The sequence below is a fragment of the Mustela nigripes genome, chromosome 3, assembly GCF_022355385.1.
Source record: "Mustela nigripes isolate SB6536 chromosome 3, MUSNIG.SB6536, whole genome shotgun sequence".
Taxonomy (NCBI): domain Eukaryota; kingdom Metazoa; phylum Chordata; class Mammalia; order Carnivora; family Mustelidae; genus Mustela; species Mustela nigripes.
Window position 1 is genome coordinate 123,341,026 of NC_081559.1, and position 25,963 is coordinate 123,366,988.

At 40.9% G+C, this 25,963-nt stretch overlaps 1 protein-coding gene across 4 annotated transcripts in view; it reads left to right on the plus strand.

Moving 5' to 3' along the window:
* Positions 1–25,963, plus strand: part of LYN (LYN proto-oncogene, Src family tyrosine kinase) — a 116,555-nt gene that overhangs the window by 36,283 nt on the left and 54,309 nt on the right. Inside the window, exons 1-7 of one of the 4 annotated variants that reach the window (XM_059394595.1) lie at positions 11,870–12,216; positions 19,197–19,333; positions 22,163–22,208; positions 22,974–23,079; positions 24,647–24,745; positions 24,867–24,970; positions 25,502–25,651. In XM_059394595.1, coding sequence (XP_059250578.1) covers positions 19,202–19,333; positions 22,163–22,208; positions 22,974–23,079; positions 24,647–24,745; positions 24,867–24,970; positions 25,502–25,651 — 637 coding nt within the window. In that variant the 5' untranslated portion in view covers positions 11,870–12,216; positions 19,197–19,201. Of the gene's footprint in view, positions 1–11,869; positions 12,217–19,196; positions 19,334–22,162; positions 22,209–22,973; positions 23,080–24,646; positions 24,746–24,866; positions 24,971–25,501; positions 25,652–25,963 lie in introns of those variants that run through there. The other 3 variants (XM_059394597.1, XM_059394598.1, XM_059394596.1) reach the window with 3 other exon arrangements.

A 25,963-nucleotide genomic window follows, 5' to 3' on the forward strand; every position in this document is an offset into this window, starting at 1 on the left:
GCCATGGCCTCATCTCCTCTTTTTCACTTGCAGACTCCAGGCGTGAGCTTAAAGTCACTCTCTCAAGTCCATTCCTGGTATCTTACATCACACTTGATAAGTCATTGCTTTGACTTCAAGTTTAGTCCAAGGAATTGTTTCCAGTTCTTCATCCTCACATCTTTTATAAATAAAATCATGACCTTGTGACCTCTGGTTTTCTGGCTTAGAATCATGGCTTTGAATCAATTATTTTAACCATGATTCATAAAAGCCTGGCTTTGAACCATCATACTTTATTGACCACAGGCTCACATGGGTGCCAGGCCATAGGGAAGATGGGCTTCCAGTACCTTTAGCTCTCTTGAAAACATTGAGAGTCCACCACAATGCCATGGGGATGAATACCATTACCAGTCCATTCCTATCTGAGGAAACTGAGGCAGGCTGACATCAAGGCATTGCAGCAGGACAGAACATCATATGGGTGTTGCTTGTCTCCCAGGTAATGAGAAAGCCCCAGAGGTCACTCTGGGTGGAGGTAACTAATACAAATGAATGGCTCACCATGTTTGATTTTTAATTTTACAGCTTTACTTTTATAAAAGTAGAACTCTGAGTGTTTTTTTTTTTTTAAAGATTTTTTTTATTTGTCAGAGAGAGCCAGGGGAGTGGCAGAGAGAGGGAGAAGCAGACTCCCTGCTGAGCAAGGAGCCGGATGCGGAACTCCATCCCAGGACTCTGGGATCATGACCTGCGGCCGAGGGTAGATGCTTAACCTACTGAGCCACCCAGGTGTCCCCACTGTAGCTTTTTTTAAAAAATTAAGATATTTATTAATTTATTTTAGAGAGAGAGCACACATGAGTGGGGGTGGAAGAGGGGCAGAGGGAGAGAGAAAATAGTAAGCAGACTCCCCATTGAGTGCGGAGCCCTTTGAGGGGCTCGATCCCACAACCCTGAGATCATGACCTCAGCAGAAATCAAAAGTTGATGCTTAACTGACTGCGCCACTCAGGCAGCCCAGCACTAGCTTTTTGTAGACATTGTGTCAATGCAGAAAGAGAAGATTAAAAACTGACCAACCATAGAAGCATTAAAGTGTTTTTAGTTCTAATTTTAATTTGATTTTAATATTCTTTCCAAACTTTTTTCTACATATGAAATCGTAATGTATATAACACCAGTCTTACTTTTTAAAAAAGTTACATTATAAACAATTTTTTTTTTTAGTTTAGGTACATAATTCTTTAGCTATTCTAAAAAAATTCTGAAATCACTATCAAGGTAATACTTGCATATAATTTGAAAACCAAAACAGCTAAAAAGCTTTAACAAAAAACAGCAGACTCCTACCCCACCTTCCTAACGTCCCCGATTCAGTTTTACTGGATAGAACCAACCACTTTCTTGTCCTCAATTTCAGTGGCTCTGTAATAGTCCCTTAAATGGACCACATCATTTATGTACCTGCTACCTGGCCCATTTTTACTTTTTGACTTAAGTGAACTATCAATTGACAGTGATTCTTCAGGATTACTAATTGCTGATAAAATCCTGTTCACTGCGCAAATGTATATGGGTAAACTCATATCATATGTACATACATTACCATATGTACTTTGCCCTGCCATTTTTATAAGCCTAACTCAGTTTCACCTTTCATTTATCATCACTGGCCATAGGCATGTTGTTAGGATTCGTGGCTTTTTATTAAACATTATCAGAGCTCCCATCTTTTACCAGTTATTTTCCCAAGTTAATGTAGGAGTTTAGGAATTCAGCTGAGAAGATTTAATGAAATTCTATTGCATTTTACACCATACTCATTAAGCAGGTAACAGCCTGCCCTTGGTAATCGAAAAATTTGGGGTGTTGGGAAGGAGCATAGTATATGGATATATGCACATTTTTTCAACTAGACTTCCATATTTTAAGGCAATCATCTTTTCAAAATTGAGGATCTGTTTTCTGAAATACTGACTCAAAATGGTACCTATTCTGTTACAATATACTTAACAAATTAATAGATTACTTTTTTCCAGGCAGTTGTAGGCTTACAGAGTGGTTTATGGAATGGAAAGTACAGAGACTTTCCCATGTATCACTCACCACTCCCCAGCTTCCCCAAATTATGACCATCTTGCATTTGTGTGTACGTTTATTACAAATAAGGAGCCAATATTGATACATTGTTATTAATGAAAGTCTGGTTTTCATTAGGTTTGTTCTTTGTGTTGTGCATTCTGTGGGTTTTGACCAATACCTAATGACATGTATCCATCATTGCAGCACTGTATGGCATAGTTCACTGCCCTAAAAATCCCCTGTGCTCCACCTAGTTATTCCTTCCTCCCTCTTAACTCTGGGTGAGCACTGATCTTCCTGTTTCCAGTAAACAGCGCTGTTTTGCCTTTTTCAGAATGTCATATAGCTGCAATCATGCAATATGTAGCCTTTTCAGATTGGCTTCTTTCATGTATCATTATGCATTTACCGTTTCTCCATGTCTCTTTGTAGTTTGATGGTCCATTTCTTTTAATTTATGAGTAATATTTTCTGCATGGACGTACCATCGTTTCTTTATTCATTCCCACAATGATGCAACTTCCTAGTTGCATCACACCTGCTTGGCGGTTGTGAATAAAGTTGCTATAAACATCCATGTGCAATTTCTTGTGTGAACTTAAGTTTTCAATTCATTTGGGTAAATGCAAAGAAGTACAATTACTGAATCATATGTTAAGAGAAAATTTTTAGTTTTGTAAATGGTCGTGCCATTTTACATTCCCCCAGCTGGGAGTGAGAGTTCCTTTTACTTCAGATCTTCAGCAGCATTTGTTGTTGTCAGTGTTTTGGATTTTTGCCATTTGAATAGGTGTGTGTTGGTACATATCATTATTGTTTTAATTTGCAATTCCTTCATGATGTGTGGTGTTTAGCATCTTTTCAGATGCTTATTGACTATATCTGCTTCACTCTTGTCTATTCAGATCATTTGCACGTTTTTAAGTTGGATTTTTTGTTTTCTTATTATTGAGTTTTAAGAGTTTTTGTAACTTTTGGCTACCAGTTCTTTGTTTGCATTTTGCGAAGATTTCCTCCCAGTCTGTAGTTTGCCTTTTTATTTTCTCCAGTGTCTTTTACAGAACAGAAGTTTTAAATTTAAAGAAATCCACCTTACCATTTTTTTTCATGGATTGTGCTTTGGGTGTTGTATCTAAAAGTCATCACCAAACCCAAGGTCATCTAGATTTTCTCCTGTGTTATCGTCTAAGGAGTCTGATGCTTTCGCATTTTACATTTAGTTCTGTTATTCATGTTGAGCTAATTTTTGTAAAAGATTTAAGATCTGGGTGTAGGTTAATTTCTTTTTCATGCAGATGTCCAGTTGTTCAACACCATTTTCTGAAAAGATTCATTTCTCCATTGGATTGTATGTGCCCCTCTGTTAAAGATCAGTTGACCATTTATCTGTAGGTCTAGATCTGGACTCTCTATTCTGTTCACAGTAAACTTTTAAAGGAAGTTTTGTGTTAACTTCAGTGAAAATAAAATACATTTTAATAAGAGGGGGTAGGTAGAATAGGTCATTCTTATTGTTCTAGCTTTATCTCGTGAGACTAGTTTCCATTGAGGTACAGAATCAGGCCAGTGATTTTCTTGTAAAAAGTTTCTGGGTCACCTCCAACAAACTCCACATCGGTGTGTGTATGTCCTTGTGTGTATAGGCCAGGTGACAGACGTGAACTGCACAAGATTTCTGGGGATGCCCTTGAAGTTTTATAATGGGTTGTTAAACCTGTCTTGCACTGTTGACTAACAAAGCATTTTGTTCTACCTCAATCTGTAACAGAAAATATACTTAAGGTCATTGCCAGTAATTAAAACATCTGATTTCCTGTCCATGCAGCTTTCATTGGGGGACATTTGGCAATGTCTGGAGACATTTTGGTTCTCGCCGGTTGTGAGGAGGCGGGGGAGAAGGGTGTTACTAGCTTCTTGTGTAGAGGCCAAGGATGTGGAGAACTGCCCTACAGTGTACAGGACAGACCCCACGACAAGTAATTTTCTGGGCTCAAAATGTCAGTAGTGCCGAGGTTGAGAAATTCTATTGAAGAGTACCTGATTTATTTATATCCGTGGCATGTTTTCTTTGCATTAACCTCTAGAAAACCTACATTTTTGTAGATTTACAGTTGTACCAAAACTTAATGGCTCATTTTTACTTTTTTACTTTTAATGGTGTGCTGTAGCATTCAGCTGCCTTCAGATGTCTTGGGCTTAGTTTCACTTTTTTTCTGATTTCACAGTAGCCTGCATTATGCCTACATAAGGCCTACATAGCCTGCATAGTAGCCTACATAAAGCTGCCTTAACTCTGAAACTGGAATATAAATACGTAATTTTATATAATTTTGAATATATGTGGCAGAATTCTTGATCACAGAAATCTGATGCTAGATACAAAGTCGATGTTTATACTGCTTCTTAGTTGGTTGTACATACATAGTTCAGACTCTGCTTCTCATTTCCTCTTCTGGTCCTTTAAATGACACGTTTGATACATAAGTTTCTATGATACGTAAGTTTCCATTAGCTCATCTTGTTTTCAGTGTGTTCCCTTTTATTGTTAAGAGAAACAAAACCAAAAACCCCATTGTTTCAGCAATCCCCCGTTGCCTTCCTTTGTGTGAAATTGCTCAACTAAGAGTTATGCAAATCAGGATGAGCCCTGCGAGTGAGGCTTCTTACTGCACATTGATCCAGGGAAATGTCACCAGTCTCTGGTGTATTTGCCATCAGCCACGCACTGGTCATAAGAAGATCAGGACCCAGGCATTTCTGACCACTCAGCCCCTTGCTTGCTTCCCTACAGCCAAACCAGCTTCCTTTTCTGCACCTCACCTCATTCCAGCCACAAGACCTTTGCATGGCCTCCAGCTCCCTTCTCCAAGACCTCCCAACTTTGCTAGAAGTCGAAGAGAATCGCTTCTTCTGTTCACATGGGGGCCTGAGTGGCTGTCACCTCTTGAGACACCTGAGAGAGCCCTTGCTGTCTCTTCAGGGCCCACTTCAGTGCATCTCCTGGACGTTGAGCAGTTTTCTTTATGTCTAGTAAAAATCTTCATGATTGACAGTTTATTTCTGTTTGAATTCTTAGCAAAGACTGTGACTCCAGTCACTCCAGACTGTGACTCCAAATTCTTTATTCCCACAGATTTCCAGAGTTTGAAAGATCTTAGGCCATGGGTTCAGATTCTCTTGTTTGTTCAGTTGTTTATTTCCTATGCTGTACTTTTCATCCCTGTGGCTTATGCAAATTGGACAAATTGGTACAAATTGGAATTTTGTACCTTTTAACCTTCTTCACTTATTTTGCCTATCCCCTAACCCCCCTCCTCTGCTAACCACCAGTTTTCTGAATTTATGAGTCTGTATCTGTTTGTTCATTTGTTTTATATTTTAGAATCCAGATGTAAGTGAAATCATATGGTATTCGTCTTTCTGTCTGACTTACTTCACTTAACATAATACCTTCTAGGTCCATTTATGCTGTTGCGAATAGCAAGATCTCATTCTTTTTTATGGCTGGGTAATATTCCTTTGTGTGTGCGTGTGTGTGTGTGTGTGTGTGTGTGTGTTTACACATCACTTCCTTATCCATTTATCCACTGATGGACATTTCAGTTGCTTTCATATCTTGGCTGTTGTAAATAATGAAGCAGTAAAAACAGAGGGGTGCATGTTTCTTTTTGAATTAGTGTTTTCATTTTCTTTGGGTAAATATCCAGAAGAGGAATTGTTGGATCATATGGTATTTCTATTTTAAATTATTTGAGGAATTTCCATACTGTTTTCCACAGTGGCTCCACAAATTTACATCCACCAATAGTACACAAGCATTCCTTTTTCTCAACATCCTCACCAACGCTTGTTATTTCTTGCATTTTTTATTTTAGCCATTCTGAATGGTATAAGGTGATATCTCGTTCGGGTTCTGATTTCTATTCCCCTGACATCATGAGTGATGTTGAGCATCTTTTCATGTGTCTGTTTTTAGCCATCTGGATGTCTTCTTTGGAAAAATGTCTAGTGCCCTGCCCATTTTTAAATCAAATTGTTTATTTTTTTGGTGTTGAGTTGTAGGAATTCTTTATATATTTTGGATATTAAACCCTCACTGGATATATCATTTACAAACACTTCTCCCATTCAGTAGGTTGCCTTTTCATTTTGTTGATGATCTCTTTCACTGTACCAAAACTTTTTAGCTTTGTGTAGTCCCAATTGTTTATTTTTGCTTTCATTTCACTTCCTTGGAAAGACAGAAAAATAATGCTAATTCTGATGTCCAAGAGTTTATTGCCTAAGTTTTCTCAGGGAAGTTTTGTAAGGTTTCAAGTCTTACATTTAGGTCTCTAATTCATTTTGGGTTTATTTTTGTGCATGGTGTAAGAAAGGGGTCCAATTTTATTCTTCTGCACATAGTTGTCCAGTTTTCCCAACAGCATTTGTTGAAGAGACTGTATTTTCTTCATTGTATTTTCTTGCCTTCTTTATCATAGATAAATTGACCATATAAGCATGGGTTTATTTCTGGACTCTCTGCTCTGTTCCATTGACCTATGTGTATTTTGTTTTAAATTTCTAAAAAATGTTTTTCATTTTTGTACAAGTTCATATATGTACATATATTACATATTATAGATGTATAATAAAAATATAAAAATACACATATAGGGGCGCCTGGGTGGCTCAGTGGGTTAAAGCCTCTGCCTTCAGCTCAGGTCATGGTCCCGGGGTCCTGGGATCGAGCCCTGCGTCAGGCTCTCTGCTCGGCGGGGAACCTGCTTCCTCCTCTCTCTCTGCCTACTTGTGATTTCTGTCTGTCAAATAAAAAAATCTAAAAAAAAAAAAATACACATATATGTATAATAAAAATGCATTGTGTGTATATATATATAATTATATATATATATATAATTTATATAAAACAGAAACAGCTTTAAAAATTTTTGAATAAGGGTAACGGAATACATGACCTAAGGTCCTTCAAACTCTTATATATGTATATATATTCGGAAAATCATATTTGTGTGTGTGTGTAAAATTTAAAACTTGGAAAGGAGAAACCAAAAATGCTTGCAGTCCTATCATTGGGAACATTGTGATATTTTAGGGTATTTCTTCCTAGACTTTTTTTTGCTCAATTTCCCCCAACAAAAATGCTGTCATGCTGTATATATGTGAATATCTTTTTTTTAAAGATTCATTTATTTGAGAGAGAGAGAATGCGCACACAGAGGAGAGGGAGAGGCAGAAAGAGGTTTTTTTTTTTTAAGATTTTTATTTATTTGACAGACAGAGATCACAAATAGGCAGAGAGGCAGACAGAGAGAGAGGGGCAGCAGGTACCCTGGCAAGCAATCCCAGTGCGGGACTTAATCCCAGGACCCTGGGATCATGACCTGAGTTAAAGGCAGAGGCTTTAACCCACTGAGCCACCCAGAGGCCCCAGGGAGAGAGAGAGTGTTAAGCAGACTCCAAGCTGAGCTCAGAATCCGAGGCAAGGCTAGAATGACCTGAGCCAGAGTCAGGCTCTTCACCAACTGCACCACCCACCACCCAAGTGCACCGTACTGTGAATATCTTTTTGTCTTTCTCTCTCTCCTATATACACACACACACATTATTTTAATAACTACATAGTATTCTTTTGTGTTAATGTATCATCTTCTGGGTCAGTTTTCCAAAAGTCAGTTGCCTAAAGGCCAGTCTGATATATTTAATCAGATTTTCCAATATACCAGAAGACTTTTTTTTTTTAACTTATCGAATATTATGTCCATTTTTTAAAAAAGCATATTCACTTTTTAATGTTTCTCTTGCTAGTTTTCAAATGGCATATCAACCTTGTTGTTTCTGTACTTAAAAGAATAAAATTTTAATTTAAGCTTAAATTTAAATTTAGAAGCATTCAAAAGAAATTACAAGTGACCAAAACATTCCCACCACATATGACAGGCTAATGCTGTAGTTTCTAAAAAGAAATTAGGATGTGTTGACCCAGAAACTGTTTGCAAAACCGTCTGACACAGAAGGATAACACTGTCTTGAGATAAGGAAGGAAAAGTGAGGATGTATAGAGGAATTTCTGGACAGAAGCAGGAGATTTGCACCTCAGATGTAACAAAAACATGTCACCAGGGTTGATGAATTTTTAGAAATTAGTTTAGAATCCTAAAAATGTAAGGATGAGTAAAGTAAGAAAAGAATGAACTAGGAATCTAAAGAAACAACCATATCTCAGAAGACACTTAAGCTACTTGTTAAAATTTGAAAAATTATGTCTATAAATATTTTCATTTTAATCTCTAAAAGAAAAAGCTCTTTTTAAATATAAATTTAATACCAATATATTAAACATAAAAGTGATAATAATTCCTTATAATCAAGTAGCCAGTAAATGATCTAGTTTATCCATTTATCTTAGAGTTATTTTTAATAATTAAGCTACTTATTACTATCAACTAATGTTAATATAGTCCTAAGAAGATTCAACAGTCTTGTTTTTAAAAATAGAACATTTTGAGGTGCCTGGGTGGCTCAGTCGGTTAAGCATCCAACTTTTGATTTCAGCTCAGGTCATGATCTCAGGGTTGTGAGATTAAGCCCCGAGTCAGGGTCTGCGCTGGGCATGAAGCCTGCTGAACATTCTCTTTCCTTCTTCCTCTGCCCCTCTCCTCCTTAAAAAAAAAACAAAATTTCTTAAAAAGCATCAGAGATGGAACACCTGGGTGGCTCAGTGGGTTAAGCCTCTGCCTTGGGCTCAGGTCATGGTCTCACGGTTCTGGGATCAAGCCGCATCTGGCTCTCTGCTCAGCAGGGAGCCTGATTCCCCCCTCCCTCTGCCTGCCTCTCTGCCTACTTGTGATCTCTCTCTCTCTCTGTCAAATAAATAAATAAATTTTTTAAAAAAAGGCTTCATAGAAACTTTCAAAAGCTTTTAAAACAATTACATTTGATAAGAATTGTTATATCCTTAAGCTATTAAACCACTTCAACTAATATACAGTTGTAAACTTAAGCAGTCCCATAAAAAATACCCTTTGCTACAGAGCTTTGTGTAACTGACCAGTTATTTCTGTAGAAACAATGTGTTGCTAGAAGTGAAGTATTAAAACGTGCATACATATTAAAGGACTTTAATATGTATTGTCAAATTAAAGGTAGTGTCATTTACTCTCTCATGTCAAGCTCAACCATTTCATTTTATGGTGAGGAAATTAGAGCTGAGAAAAGAAAGTGGTTTTGTCCATAGCCCTGCTTCCCAATTCCTAATTTGCTGCATCTGTCATTATCCATGGCCTTCTTCCAAGCAGGAGTCAAATTACCCTTCAACTTCTGTGCTCTAGATTCCAAACTGTCAGGTATTTGAACCCTCACCTACCTCTTAAATGTCTTTTTCGGACTCACTGTAATAAAATCCGTGACTAAAACTGTACTGGCCTATTAGGGTGCTGATAAATGCAGTCAGTTTGCTCTTTTATGCATCATTATTTCAGAATATCTCAGTATCGGCTTAGCATTAGTTATGCTACACATTCCTGGTACAGCTAAGTGCATAGTACCTAAGTCTTCCTGCTGCTATGCATATGTCCTACAGCGTATAATAGAGAAAAAAAAGATGCTTTCAAACCAGGTGAAGACATTGGCAAACACAAGGTAAATTAACATGTATCAGATTCATCTGATCAGATCAGATCACAAAAAACAAAATATAATGAGAAGGAAGCCAGCCTACTGCACTACATCTCTCTGGGGGGGGGGGGAGCGTATTTTTGAATTAATTTTTTATTAAAAATTAATAAATTCATGCTTTCAAAGTGTACAGTTCAGTGGGTTTTAGCGTACTCACACGCTTGTTACACCATCACCACTCTCTAATTCCACAATCCTCTGCATCTCGTGTGGAGCGTGCTTGCAGAATGTACACACTGCAGTTCAGCTGTGCAAAAACAAAGGTGAAAAAAGCTTTCACATTCTTTAACTATCTCTCTTCATCCCTCTGAATAGCAGCAGGTGGGAAAACAGCCTTAAGTTTGCCAACAGGGTTTGAATTTTTTCCCGTTTAATCTATTTTCCATCATGCCACTGCTTCTTTAACCTAGGAGCTTCGTCCTTCACGTGTCTTCTGCTCCCGTCTGAGATGGTACCTAAGTAGATAAAAGGTTTCTGTTGTGCTGTTTGCAGAGAAAAAGCCACAGATTCTCTCCATATTCTTTGTATGTCTGCTGACATATGACTGGGCACTGCTGATTGTGGGGAGTGTCACCCTAACAGTGCCCCCAAAGCCAACAGATCACATCGGGACACTTGAAAAGTTCCAGAGGCCCCGTATACCTTGAACAGGCTGAGTGAGGGGAGCCTGGAGACAGCCACTCTGCGTGCTTCTCTCCATGTGAGGTGGGAGGCAGCGGCTCTTTGAGATTTTTCTATAGCCTCCTGCAGGCTGGGTCTAGGTGTGTGGACCTAAAACTAGTAAATAAATGTTCTTCAAGCCACCCTCACTTTCCCAATTGGCATTTCCTATTCAGCGTTGTTGGGGGTGGCACCCTTGGACACACATTCTGTCCCATTCATGCTGTTTCTAATGCTCCTTCGGGCTCCTCTTGGTCACGTTTTCTAACTCAAGAAGTACTTGTAAAGCACACCTCCCTCCCTTCTAGGGGGCACCCAACCTTTCTCTCAGACTAGAGAGGATATCGCATCATAGAGGAGCCCCGGGATCTGAGTTGTCAAGGATTTGCTCTTAATATGGAACCCAGAGGGGATGCCTGGGTGGCTCAGTTGGTTAAGCAGCTGCCTTGGGCTCAGGTCATGATCCCAGCGTCCTGGGATCGAGTCCCACATGGGGCTCCTTGCTCAGCAGGGAGCCTGCTTCTCCCTCTGCCTCTGCCTGCCACTCTGTCTGCCTGTGCTCGCTCTCTCTCCTTCTCTCTCTCTGATAAATAAATAAAATCTTAAAAAAAAAAAAAAATGGAACCCAGAGGAACACCCGGAGCTAGGATTACCAGATACCAAAATGACATTGACTTAATTGCCCCAAGATACTGTTCCTGTTACATATGGTATTTAAACCTTAGGGACATCATGTTGGAGGCTGGTCAAAGCCAGGGTCTGGACCCAGGTGGACCTGGGTTATCAGCTTACTAACCATGTCAACAATGGCTTTCTGGGAGATTTCACAGAAGAAGAAGATTGAGAACGTTTGAAAATGATTACCATGACATACATAGGAGAGAAATCTTAGTTGTCTAAGTAGAGAGCCTAGCTATACCCTTTTCAGTTTTATCTTTTAAAAAAAATTTTTTTTTAGGAACTTGGGCAAAAGAAAAGAAAGTCACTTAAGGCAGGAACCAATGGAATTGACTGTGGAGTTTAGTTCTGGAGTTTTCTCCTTCTCTGCTGTCCTGAGGCTGCTTCTGAGGCTTCTCAGACCCCTTTCCTCTCTGATAGGTTCTTTGAAGAAACATTGCAACTTTTCCGTACTAGACTTTGCTTCTCTGAGGTCTCCTTCTTGAAAGTAAAGAAAGGAAGAAAACAATCAAAGGGTGTCGATAAGACTTCTACTTGGGCAGGCAAAGTGAGGCTCTTAAGTTAACTAGCTGGTCTTGGAATGCAAGCGTGAGGTGTGGACTTTGTTTTAGGCATACATTCCTCTGAAGGACCCTTGAACCAAACTCAGCCTACTTTGGAAGCTCAAGATCACTTTTGTTTGGGATTGTTACCACCCATCTCTAAGTCCTTCCTTTCCCTTGCTCCTGTTTTTCTAAGCTCCCTAATTCCAAGATAAAACTCACTCCATGGAGAGGTTGCAAAGCTTTGGGTAGGTAAAGAAATGCAGCTTTGGGAATGCTTGGATGGCTCAGTTGGTTAAGCCTCCGCCTTCGGCTCAGGTCATGATCCCAGGGTCCTGGGATGGAGCATGCATAGGGCTCCTCGCTCAGCAGGGAGTCGGCTTTTCCCTCTGCCTGCTGCTCCTCCTGCTTGTGCGCTCTCTGACAAATAAATAAATAAAATCTTAAAAAGAACAAGAAGAAGAGGAGGAAGAAGAAGAAGAAGCAGCAGCCGCCGATGGATCAAGTTTCACTTTTACCTAAAACCTTTGATAGCCTGGCACAGGTTCACATCAGGGCTTGCTTTCCTCATCTGGGCAATGCCAGGGACAAAGTAAGTACTTACATGTTCTTCTCTTTTTTCCCTACCAGCACAGATATTTCCAGTAACTCCAGAATGACCACTTGATATTGCAAGGTCAGGCAAAAAGTCGCTAACAAGAGAAAGATTTCAGAGCTCCCAGTGAGTCTTTGGATGAGTAATTGGCTTATTGCCGGAAAACTCAATGCAAATTGAAGCCGTCAGTTTGGGAAGTGGTGGTGAAATTCAATGCCCCCCAAAAGTTTCTAGTTTCTTTTTGGTGGCTGCTGAAATAAAGAGAGAAAATTTACAAGTCATAAGAAGAACCAAATATGATACCAACACAGTTTCTTTGTAGCATTTTGTAAAGGCTAGAAATAGAGGTTCTGAGAAGTTAAATTCTAGTAACTTTGTTTTTAAATTTTAAGATCTATGATTGTGTGGAATCATTGTATGTCATGTATGTGGAATGATCATCGTGTGTCAACACACGGATTCAGCTTCCATAGGGGGGGTGGCATACGGTGGGATGTAATACTTTTCAAGCTTAGGAAATCTATGACAAACAAAGTATTACCCAAAATGTATGTAATACTAATTACATACATTTAGTATTAGGAACCTTTCTCACTGCACAGCTTCCCACCCCCCATTTCAGTTACAGAGTAATGCATACATTTACATTCAGGTCATTCTGCAATACCAAAGTATACAACAGAGTAGCAAGTGCCTGCCCAGAAGTGAGGAGGAAGGGTGGGGGGTTGGGGGGGGAGGTGGAAGAAAACCTTCCTTTAGAGGGTCCAAGTGGTCTGGGTGCCCCCCTGAGGGCGGGATGGAAGATGTGCTCCTACTGTTCCCTCTTTGGGGTGGGAGGGGGTTATATGTGTGCTTCTCAACAATGGGAGTGTTTCTCTTGCAATGTTGCAGGGAAAACTAGTACTTAGACCTCGTTTATTTATGTGTTTAACAAACATGTATATAGCTCTTACTGTGTGCTGTTTAAAGCATCCTTTTAAGCACTTTGCAAATATCAGCTAATTTAATTCATTTAATCATCATAACAATGCAACAAGCCAGTCATCTCCATTGTTTAGAAGGATATTGAGAGAGGGAGAGGTTTGGCAGTTTGCCAAAGATCATACAGTTAATGATTGATGGACCCAGGATTTGAGGTCTATAGTCCTTACTCCAAAATACTTTATAAATTGGAGTGTCTTCCTTAGCAGTTTTTAAGAGAGAACTTCTGTATAGGATCTTGTGGCTTTAAGTGGACTTTAGAACCTAACCACCAGGGTGGTGGGAATCCTTTCTTCTTCTGTGGATATGTGGATTGCTTTCATGTGGATATGTGTGTGTAACTATGTATATGTGCATTTTTCCAATCCATAATGATTAATGGTCAAGAATGCCCAAATTATATAAATCTCTTTTTAATTCACCCTGGTCTCAGAATAGAATAAGTCAGTTTGACCCAATCTAATGAACTCTCCCCTATTTATGGATGTCTAGATTGTCCCTCTGTGTAATACAAATAACATTCATGTGAACATCCTCGTGCCCTATTCAAGTGTATCTCAAGAACAAAACCTTTTTTAAACTCCTTACCGTAAAAAAAAAAATAAACTAAACCTGACAGTCGCATGAAGTGATGAATGTGTTAGCTAACTTGACTGTGGCCAGCACTTCACAATACATAGTTTATGAAATCACTATGTCATGTACCTTAAACTTACACAAAGTCATGTGTCAGTTTTAGCTCCATAAAGCTGGAGGGGGAAAAAAAGAACAAATCGATCCCCGGAAGTAGAATTCTGAGTGGACTGTTCCTTCTTTTTTGAGCACGTGGGTAATTGTAAGGCATTATTGGATCTGACCACAGGCAGCGGGGGTGATGAATGAAGACTCATACTTAGTCTTTTCTCCAAAATCTTTTTTTTTTTTTTAATTAAGGATTTTGGTATTCTAAGTCCCTTCTGTGAGGATAAACCTCCCAGTGGATATTTGTTCCAGTGACCAACAGACATTTTTGGGAAAGAAAAGTTACCTGCCTCCCATTTCCTGGATGTGTGGGTGGAAGTCCCTTTGTGAGCGAATGGTTGCCCAGCTGTTTGTGTCTCTCCAGACGGTATAGTGGAGCTCATGAAATGAATATCCCAGGACTGTATTTGCATGTCAACCCCCCTGTTATTATCATTATTAAATGAAGATCTCTACATAGGAAATGTGCCTTCATTTACTGCTAAAAAAAATTGAAGATATTGCCATAGGACTTGATGATATTTACATCTGAAGGACTTGATGTAAAGCCCGTCATAAGAAACCTTAAGCATTTGTGCCGGGGCCTCGCCCTCCTCTGACAAGCTCGGGTCCACTTCCTCTTCCCTTCCTGAAAGCACCGTCACCCACCCTGCACTCTAGCTGTTCCTGACAGGAAACCTATTCTAGCAAATCTGGTGCCCGCCATGTTACCCCATCTCCATTCCCTTCTTTTCCTGGGTTCAGTTTTTTCTGTTTTCATTTTTTAAAAACTCATTATTGTCCTTTTTTGGTGAAAGCATTTCAAGTCCTTCTGAGAAAGAAGCAAGCCACAAAAATAACCCCTTCATTGAACAGTGTTAGTACACAGATAAAGCACAAGTTTCAAAATAGCCATCATATGGCAAAATGGAGGGTGGAGCATGGACTTTGAGCTAAAGCTGTGTGTGAGTCCTGGAGCCAGCATTCCCCAGTGCTATGGGAACTGGTCATATGACCTCTGTAGGCCTCAGTGTACTCCTCTGTAGAGTGGGGTTAGTAATACCTGAGTCAGAGGGTTTCTTCAAGCCATAAATGAAGTGCTTAGAAAATGATTAATGTCTAATTTAAAAATACTAAGTGGCGAGTCATTGTACATTGTAGCTCATATCATTTGCAAAGGTATAACCACTTTCTGGTTTTTTTTGTTGGGGGTGCATTTTCTTTCTGGTACCTTACCAGAGTAGAAAGCATTGGTAAACCTGGTCTGAGTTCATCCCTGTGTCACAGCAAGGAGCTCTGTGAGCTTTCTTGCTGTATTGTGAACAACTGTAGGGTCCCAACCCACAGCTCCCTGCTGGGTGGGCAGTCAGCAGAGGGTGGCTCAGCCTGAGCGACCAAGGACGGATTCTCCGTGTGGAGTTCTCCACGTGGAGCAGTGTTGTAATTATTTCCATCTATGGCCCATGCATTCGTTCTCAGAGATCCATGGTGGTGGGGAAGGGGAAATATGAAATAAGCATAAAGAAATGATAATCCATGGACTCTCTCCACCCCTCACACATCTACCTGCTTTCTATTTCTATCCTTTGTCTTCTTCCCAGGGACCCTGCCCTTGGACAGTCACCACTGTCTCTTTGTCTCATTCTCTCAGAGGTCTGGGTCGCAGATGTCCCCATCCAGCTCTCTTCTCCCCTCTGGCTCTTACAGAGTTCTCTCTGGGAAGGAGTGATCTCATTGTATCATTTCCCTGGGTAACAAACTCTCCATGGCTTCCTACTGAAATCAAGTCTGAACTCCTTGGCATGATCTAGAAACAATAGCCCTCAGAGGACTTTTCTTATCTCATCCCCTATGACCCTGTGTACCCGCGCATGTGCGCACACACACACACACACACACACACACAGCAGGGGTTTCTAACATTTTGAACAATTTTATGAAAAAAAAGTAGTATAATATTTCTTTATTTTCCCCCAACTCCAACATTTTATTTTGAAAATAACAAAGCCCCGGTGGCGGGGTGGGGGGAGATGAAAGAACATCCTCACCTAGATTCACTGATTTTTTTTTTTTTTTTTTTTGGATTCACTGATTTTTTTTTTTTTTTTTGAATTCTGGGAAGGCCTTTATTTAAAAAAAGAAAAAAAAAAGGAATTTCACCTGTGAATGCTATTTGAGTCAACCCATAGTTCTATGATTCACTGATTTTTTTAATGTTATGCCACTTTTGTCTCCCCACTCCCTTGTCTTTTTCATCTTTGGCCAAAGTGTTGTAACTTGCAGACACCATGAGACTCCATCTCTGCACACAACTGTAGGCATCTCCTAAAACACGGACATTCTTCTGCACAACCACAGTGCTATCATCATATCACCTATGAAACCCAGCAATTCCCTAACACCATGATCAAATATATTCAGATGTCCCCAATTATCCCAATCTGTGTCCTCCTCTACCCCCACCATCCAGGATTCATTCAATGTTCGCCCATTGTGTTTCTTTAATCTCTTAATTTTGAATAGTTCTGTCCTAGCCCCCCAACCCCCTTTTCAGAGTATCCAGGCTAGTTACAGACCATGGACTTGGCTGATAATTTTGTTCCTCTGACCTCTGTGTTTCCTATCAACTAGAAGTTAGTTCTAGAGGTTTCTGTCCTTTTAAAACAACTGAGGTGGGTTTCACCGCCTTTCATTTTTCTTGTCCGCGTTTTGCAAGGGGGTCTCGGGATGAGCATGTGGGAAGGCTGAGGCAGAGCGGGTCCATCCCTTCATTCCCGCCCCGCATGTCCCCTGAGCACCTGCTCTCCGCAGGTGCTCTGCAGTTGCTGGGAATACTGCCCGGAAGAAACAGACTGGGGATCTCCCCATCTGCCTCAATTCTGGTAGGGACTGACCGGGAATTAGCCAAAATGTTATGGGATGTCGGTCACAATTTAAAAAAGAAGAGTGAAAAGCCTGCGGCATGGGCAGAGGGGTGATCTTTTCCGTAGGATCCTTAGTGAAGACTAGTCTGGGCAAATCACATTGTATCCAGATGGGGGTGGGAGTGAGGGACAGAGATGAAGAGACAGAGACACACTGAGAGGGAAAGAGAGAGAGACAGGAAGAGACAGAGACAGAGAGAGAGACAGAGAGATGGAGACAAGGAGAGATCTGGAGTGTGCTCTGCAGTGGGGCAGCTGGCCAGGCGACAAGAGAGTGAGTCCCCAGAGTGGGGGTGCATCAGTGTGAGGGGAAGAGCAACGGGCAGTGGCGGTCAGGTGGACCCTCCAGGGCTTCCTCTTGGAGCCAGCTGTGTGCTCAGCAGCCAGTTCCATTTTCCCTTCTTGAACAGCATCATCTTATTGAATGATCAGTGAAACAGCTTTTTGGGAAGTGGGTGGGGGTTGAGACTAGTGAAAAAGAGCTTGTCTGTTTAGTTACAAATCAGCTCTATAACCCATCTCGCTTATTTACAGATCAACTTAAGCACTTTAGCTTATTTAAAAAAAAAAAAAAAGGCTGTTTTGAATCAAAGAAGCACTTGCTTCCCCTTTATTTTGGGAACTGCAGCTTACTAGTTTCGGAAAGAGGTGTGACTGTCCTTTAGAGGCGGTGTATCTCCGTGATGAGATGATAAACACGTTGAAGGCTGCAGGCCCACTGGAATCTCGCAGGACAAGGTGCAGAATCCGACTGTGGCCTGTGGTTGACAGTCTGACAGTTGAACAGTTTGGAGATCTTGAGGTTTCCTAGAACAATTCCTCCTCCGGGAGTTATTTCCGGATTCCCACCACCGCCTCCCCAAACTCCGAGTCATCTCTCCCTCCTCTAAAGTTCTAAGCAGTGGTCCCCCAGTGGCAGTGCTTCGGAATTCCACAGATTACGCCCCTCCCGGGGGAGGGGACATGATTGGGCCCCAAGGAATTAACTGGAGTGCATCCAGGAAATCTGTTCTGTTGAGTTTGGTGATCCTGGTGTTCCTTGAGCTTTTAGAACCACTGCCTTGCGAGATGTTCTAACGGAGCTCAAACAGATTTTTTTTGTTTTTAATGTACAGATTTAACCATGAGACTATGCTGTAAGGCAAGATTCATAACCTGATTTTAGTTTTTAAATTCATCTCTTTAGTCCCCAGAGTGCTTGGTGCAGTGCTCTATATATCCTAGTATTAACCAGAGAAACAAATAAAGGAGTTCAACGTTCGGAAGCACGGTTAATGTTGTTCTGCCCTGGTCAGGCGCCAGCTCCGGCTGTCACGTTCTTCCTCTGGGTTAGTAGGCACAGTCACAGTGTGCTGATGCCTTCATTTGTGCCTCCAGCTCCACCATCTCTCCTGGTTTCCACAGTCACATACCTTACTGGGAAGCCCACGGGAGCTGATCCGCTCATGTTCCTCCAGGCATCGCCTCTCCCACATGGGCATCTCCTCGTTTATTTCCAGTCTTGGTGGAGGGGCACTACCATTTTCCGAGGCCCCAAGCCACCTTCATTTGGAGGCAGGTTCTGCACCATCTAGCTCTTAATCATGCTTGCCTTTGACGCCTCAGCCCCCTCACTTGATCCTGTCCATTGTGTCCTCGTGCAATGACGAAGTAAGAAAAACAGCTCCCCAGCCTGGCACCCAAGGTGTGTTTCTGTGTCCATCCCAGCTCCTGGCCTTCCCTACCTGCTCCTGGCCTCCAGGGTTTCTCATCATAGACCTAGTTCCCTGAAGGGATCTGTTTGAACCTGTTCCGCAAAGGAGTGAGATGAACCAGTTCCCCAGAGGCCAGTGAGGAACTAGTTCCCTGAACGGCCTTGTTATCTCTGGATCAGTATTTTGCATATGAAGTTCCTTCTTCCTGGAATCCCTTTACTGCCTCTGCCACGTGACTGTGACTGACATCCCTCCCATTGTGACTTATAGAGATTTTCTTGGGGATGTTTCCCCTCACTACCTCTTTTTCCACTTGCCTGAGTTAGGTACTCTTTTCTAGGTCCTGTGCATCCTCTGTCACTGATTCTACTATAATTTTAATTCTAGAATTTCTGTCACGAGAATAGGAGCAACTTTAGGGCATGAACGATGTCTTCTGACCTAAGATTGGTGCTCAATTAATAGTTGTTGAATGAATAAATGAATGAGTGAATAAGCAAATGGGTATGTGAACTGTATTCACATTTGAGTTTGTTAAGCTATCTATAATAAAAAATAAAAATGTATTATTTTTATTCTTCATGAATGGAGATATTTTGGTCGCTTGAAGCCATTTCTAAAATGGTAAAACAATGTCATTGCCTTTATATTCCTACAGGAAATATGGGATGTATAAAATCAAAAAGGAAAGACAATCTGAATGACGATGGAATAGATTTGAAGACTCAACCAGTACGTAATACTGACCGAACTATTTATGTGAGAGATCCAACGTCCAATAAACAGCAAAGGCCAGTAAGTAGATAGTCTCAGGGGAGAATTCCCACAGCAAGATCAACGCATGGCTGCTTAATTTAAACACCAAATCTGTAACATGTGCATGCAAAAAAATTACATCCATTTCTTGGGCCTCAAATAATTTTTGATTTGCTTTATAACTTAATCTTTTAAAGAGTTTGTAAACATTTTAGAGATTTTACCAGACCACTTTTTGTACAATTAATGGCCTTTGATCACCTTCTCATGTGTAAAGAAAAAATCTTTCATATCACTGGTGCGAAGACCCAGTTTATATATATATATATATATATATATATATATATAAAGATAAATTGATCTGTCTATTTGAACTTCTGTGACTTAGGATAGGTAGTGAGATTAGCGCAGTGGTCTGGAGGCAAAGGAAATTTTGGATTTGAGTCAGAAGCTAAAATAAATGCTGATATGCTCCTTGTAGTGTATCATATTTTATCCCATATTTTATCATTCTTCAGTTAACTCCAAACAGTAGATTCTGAAGTTGTCATGACTTATTATAGAGAATTAAATGATTAAAAAAGTACACAGCTAATTCTGCCCCCTAACCTTGGACAAATATCTGTACCAGAAATTTCATATGAGTGATGTGCTATTCAATTCAGTTGGGCACTGCTTGGCCAAGGAAGACCTAATACTCTATCTAATTTCATGGAGAAGAGGACCAGAGCTTTGGATAGTTGCTACATTAAATGTAATTTACTTCCGATCTTTTATCCTTCCCATCAACATATATACATATATATATGTATACACACACACACACACACACACACACACACGTATACACACATGTATGTCAAAGTCTCATGCCATTGCTGAAATTGAGAAGTTACTGTTGGCATTCTCAAACAGTGGAGATGAAAAGTGAATATATTATTGCTGTTAATTATTGTACATGATGTTTCTAGATAGATAAATTAATGTTATATAGAAAAAACCAAAAGGTATAAGACGATTGCTTTAATAATTTAGTGATATACATATAAATATAGTCTTTAATAACATTATATAAACCAGTATAAGTATAGGACTATATTACATAAAAATGCTTAATAGAAAAGAAAACGATTGGAAAAATTGGAGTCATAGGTGGTTTCCTCATTATAGACTTGAAGAGCTCTCATGGAAAGAATCTGGCTTTTCCTGATATCACGTGCTAGGTATTTTACTTGCTTAGAACCCAAGTTCTCTTTTTGAAATGATCAACGAGATACCTTGATTCAGAAAAACAAAGGCAAATCATATAAACGTGCCATTTTTCCTCCTCCTCAGAGTAAGGGAGGTTAAACATGGGGTTGGAAGGTGAAGTAGTAAACAGGTTTGCAATACGGCAGTCCCTCCTGGATTCCGTCTGTTAGTCTGTGCCTTCTCTGGCTGCCCTTGTTTCCTGCGCCCGGAGGGTTGCCTTATCCCATGGCCATAGATAACAGTCCCAGGTGTGGCCAGATGTACCAAAATTGGACGCCCTGGCTCCGCGACAGCGGAACTGTGATGAGCTGGTGAGGTGGGATTGATGAAATTCAGCAAAGCTCCGAGGAAAAGACATTTTAAGGAAAGAGTTAAATGGCAGATGAGTTGGCCTATATGTGTGTTGGTCTTCTAGAAAGTCTATTAAAACATTTGTAAATTAAGGACTCTTTGATATTTGACAATCAGCTTGCTGCTTTCAAAGTGATTTAATTAGTTTCTCATCTTCTGATTATTTCCTCTAAATCATTTATAATTTATCATGTAATCCTAATTATGCAAATCCCCATGATTAAAAAATCAGTGTAGGACTTCTTAAAGTAAGTATTTAAGGATAACACGGACCTCCGATTTTCAGATAGCAGGACACAGAATAATGTTCCTTCCCCCACTGGCCCAGCCTCATAATTGGAGATTTTATGGGCTTTCACCCGAAATTTAAATTAAAAAAATAATTTAAATTTCAGTGCAAACTGGTTTGGTCCATTCCTTTGAGCCACTGAATCAAAGGCAAAAGTTGCATGATTTGTGGATATAGGCCTTGGACAGTACTTTCCTGAAAAAGGGCCCACGAGGTCTTATCATCCTCCCCATGGTCACTGGGAGAAAAAGGAATTTGATTTGAAAGGTCATTGAGGTGGCCTTTTGTCCCACAGACCCTTCCTGCTAATCCACCTCAAAGCTGAAGTAACGGGATGCCATCTGTCCCGTGACAGGAGCAGGGTCAGCCTTAGGAAGCCTGGATCCGTTAGGACCTATTCTCAGTGTCTAGTGACAGAACCCTGACTCATTTTCTGAACAAGTCTGGGAAACCCGGAGATCAGCAGTTCTGGCCAAAGTCCTACCAAGCCAGCAGGGGCTCAAGCCATTTCCATCTTTCGCTCTGGGTTTCCATGCTGAGACTCCAGCCTTCACCTGCTCACTTCCTGCTACCCCCGACAAATGACTGCTTTTTAGAAGGGGGAGCCATTCTGCTGAGCTGTGTGGGATGGGGCGCAGCTCCGCAAAATGTTTGCTCTGTCCTTCTCTTCTTTCCGGCTTCCTCAATTAGCCGTTCTATTTGAGAGAGAGACAGTGAGAGAGAGCATGAGCGAGTCAGAGAGCGAAGCAGACTCCCCATGGAGCTGGGAGCCCGATGTGGGACTCGATCCCGGGACTCCGGGACCATGACCTGAGCAAAGGCAGTCGTCCAACCAACTGAGCCACCCAGGCGTCCCCTCAATTAGCCGTTCTAAACCTCATTTGCTACTGTGAGAAAAATGACATAACACACAACATGACTGTGAGGAAGAAAAGCTAAACGTCAAAATCCTTTTCCTAACCAATATTCTCTCGTAGGTTCCAGAATCTCAGCTTTTACCAGGACAGAGGTTTCAGACTAAAGGTATGTTTCCATAGCAACACGGTCGTTTTCCTTTCTTTACTGTTACAGATGCTGTAAGGGAGTCAGCGTGGGTGTTTTTATTTATACTTTCATTGCCAAAAAATACATGGGATATAAAATTTATCATTGTAACTATTTTTACGTGTCCAATTGAGTAGTTAAGTACATTCCGTTACTGGACAGCCAGCATCCCCATCCATCTCCAACTTCTTCATCTCCCTGAGCTGAAACTCTGTCCAAGTTTAACACGAACTCCCCGTCCCCCTACTCCCCTCAGCCCCTGCCAGCCACCATTCCACTGTCCGTCTCAATGCGTTTGGCCACTTCAGGTACCTCAAAAAGTGGCATCATAAAGTGTTTGTCTTTTCGTGTCTGGTGTATTTCACTCCTCATAATGTCTTCAGGGTTCATCCATGTTGAATGAGTCCTGTTGTGTGGACACACCGTATTTTGCTTATCCTCATTTGTCACTGAACATTTGGACTTTTCCTTTCAGCTCTTGAAAATAATGCTGCTCTGAACATGGCTATATCATTTCCGAAATACAGGGCGGGAATTAGTTATAGTTGTAGGTCTGTATGCCTGGGGATAACACAAACTGTATCCAGTGTGGTTAATACGTTGTTTACTGTAGACCATGTGGGCTGTGAGCCCCACTAGGCAGGAAACACATGTCATCATCCATCTTTTGTGCCAGGTAAAGACTTGTTAAAACGTTTCCATTGATGGATTCTTGAAGGTCTTCCCTTTCGTCCTTCCTTATAGATCCGGAGGAGCAAGGAGACATCGTGATAGCCTTGTACCCCTATGATGGCATCCATCCAGACGACTTGTCTTTCAAGAAAGGAGAGAAGATGAAGGTCCTGGAGGAGTAAGTGTGCCCACACACCCTGTGCCTGCTGGCCCTTTACTCAGGCTCCTGAGTCCTGGCCCCTTCCTTCCGCTCCCAGCAGCGTAGCAGCAACAAGCAGCCTCGAAGCCTCCTGGCTGCTAGCAGCGCTTTGGGAGTGCGAGGATTGGGGCCGCAGGAATCTTCTCTCACATTCTTCAGTTTCCCCTTTGAATAAAGACACTGGTTTCTTTCCTTATCCATCTGTGCCAGCTTAAGAAGTTTGTGTCTGTGGGTATTGGCGTGTTATTTTAATGCCATGTTTATCTAGTTATATTGCTCAAATTCAGACTGGGTTTATGGGTCTGACTTAGTTTGATTTGTAAGGGCACTGTGCTGAAGCAGCCATCATTTTGGAAAAGCCCCTACTCAGCAGTTGTAGTCCTTCTGCAAGACACTTAGACGTCGTCATGTCCTTGGTCCACCCTTCCCCCTGCCTTACTGACTCACAGACCTGTGGCTCAGACCACAGGGACTTGGAACTGAGAACAAGGATTTCCCAAGGATTTCCCCCTAATCTTGCATTCGTTGTCACCCTGGCCCCACCCACCAGGGTTGGAGGAGGGAGACTCCTTAGTAAGTACAAGGTACTAAGTGGTTAAGAGGAGTTTCTGCTTACTGGTGAGTGTGAACTCCGGCCTAATCCTGGCCCTGCCTCTTGATAGTTGTGTGACCTTGATAAGCCACGTCTGCTCCGTGCCTTCATTTTTTCACTTAGGAAATGGGAGCAGCAGCGGCCGTGTCATGGGGTTGATGTGACAATGTGGTGTGTGTGCATGTATGTGAACACAGCATAGACGTACAGTAGGCAGCAGCTCTGTGTCCGTGTGGCTGTCCTTCACGTCTTGCAAACAAGAAACCCGACTGTGTGTGGGAATTTGAACATCATAGTTGAGGCTCATGGGGACCCTTCCATTCCTGCCTCCTGCCTCAGCCCCCAGCCTCCTCCTCGGCTCCATGTTGAGGGCAAGAACGTGGGAATGAGCCTACCTGCTTGGGATTAGTTTTGGTTTTCCATTTATTTTCTTCACAGCCTCTCTCTATTGATATTAGATGTTTCAACAAAGGAGTTTATAATATGAGAGCTATGCTTCGTTGTTCCCTTGCATCCTGTTTCTATAAGGATCCCACAGTATTTCTTAGAGATCCTGAGGGAAATTACAAACGTGTTGCTTCTGCAAGATAGGAACCATTTTTACCAACTCTTGTGTGTGCAGCACTGAGCACAGGGACTCAGTTGTGAAGCTGTTTCCCTTTGCCTTAGTCTCTAAACATAGTTTTATTTCAGCAAAAGGAGTGAATTTTTCTGCTGGATTCTGGGGTTCCAGGGATCTTCCCATATTCCCTTACCCCCCCAAAACAGACACCTTCAGACAATTGCTATTGCAGTTCTTGACTCATCGGATACACACACTTATTTCTTTAAAAACTTAAAAAAAAAAAAAAGTAATCTACCCACAAGCCCAAGGACAAGAGCCCATGCTTTACCAACAGAGCCAGCCAGGTGCCCCTGGATACAAATGCTTTTTGATGTCTGTTTCTCTTCCAGGCATGGAGAATGGTGGAAAGCTAAATCCCTTTCAACAAAGAGAGAAGGGTTCATCCCCAGCAACTACGTCGCCAAAGTCAACACCCTGGAAACAGAAGAGTGAGTCCTTACCCATTGTCATCTTGGATGGCTTTGCTTGCTGCCTGGGCTTTCTTATGCATTCGTACCTTTTTCCTTCCCTGGAGCATAACATCCATGAAATGTAACAATGTCTTCTCAGGTGGTTTTTCAAGGACATAACCAGGAAGGATGCAGAAAGGCAGCTGCTGGCACCAGGGAACGGTCCTGGAGCTTTTCTGATCAGAGAAAGCGAAACCTTAAAAGGTAAGAAGTGGTTTAAGTCCCCCTCTAAATGACTATTTAGAAATTCATTCTTAGAAACTAGCATAATATATCTTTTTTTAAGAAAAAGATACATTATATTCTGGTAGTGAAAGCTTTAATGGCTTGATAACAAATAAACTCAATAGTGTTGCTATGAAAAGTACCATAGCAGACATAATTATGGCCATTTCTCACCATGCTTTAAGTTTGTTGCGGAGCTTCTTACATTATGATTGAGAGTAAATCTTGAAATTTTAAGAGAAAGAAAATCAAAATGACTTTTCAATTCAGTGAAATAATTAAAAAAAAAACTAGCACAAAGAAGGAAAACGGTGTGTTGGTAAGCTTCATAGCAACAAAATGGTAGCTTCATTTGTCAAGTAGACTTCTTATAGGACTTAAATTATGCACTACATACATACTTATTTTACATTTTGCATATTTTATTGCAAATTGTGTACCATGGTGTTTATAAGGCAGATCTTACTTATAAAATATAAGCATAATCTTTCCTTGTGCTTTCCCCCACAGGAAGCTACTCTCTTTCTGTCAGAGATTATGACCCTGTGCATGGTGATGTTATTAAGCACTACAAAATTAGAAGTCTGGACAATGGAGGGTATTACATTTCTCCACGAATCACTTTCCCTTGTATCAGTGACATGATTAAACATTACCAAAGTAAGTAAAAACTAAAGGTCGGACAAGACAAAACAGATTTATTATGAAATGCAGGGTTCAAACTCTCTTTTATATTAAAATTCTCCTACCTTACATTTCTTTTGGATGAAGTTGGAGGATCATATTCTGTAATTGATTCTAAATTAATCTATAATTACCTATGCATGTGAATTCAGAATGGATCTTAGTGAATAATTATCCCAGTTCTTCCCACCCAATCCGTGCTGTTTGACAGTTAATGTTCCAAAACTGAGAAGAGAAAAGTGAATATTCTTTTCATGTAGTGCATATTTTTACAATACATCTTTAAAT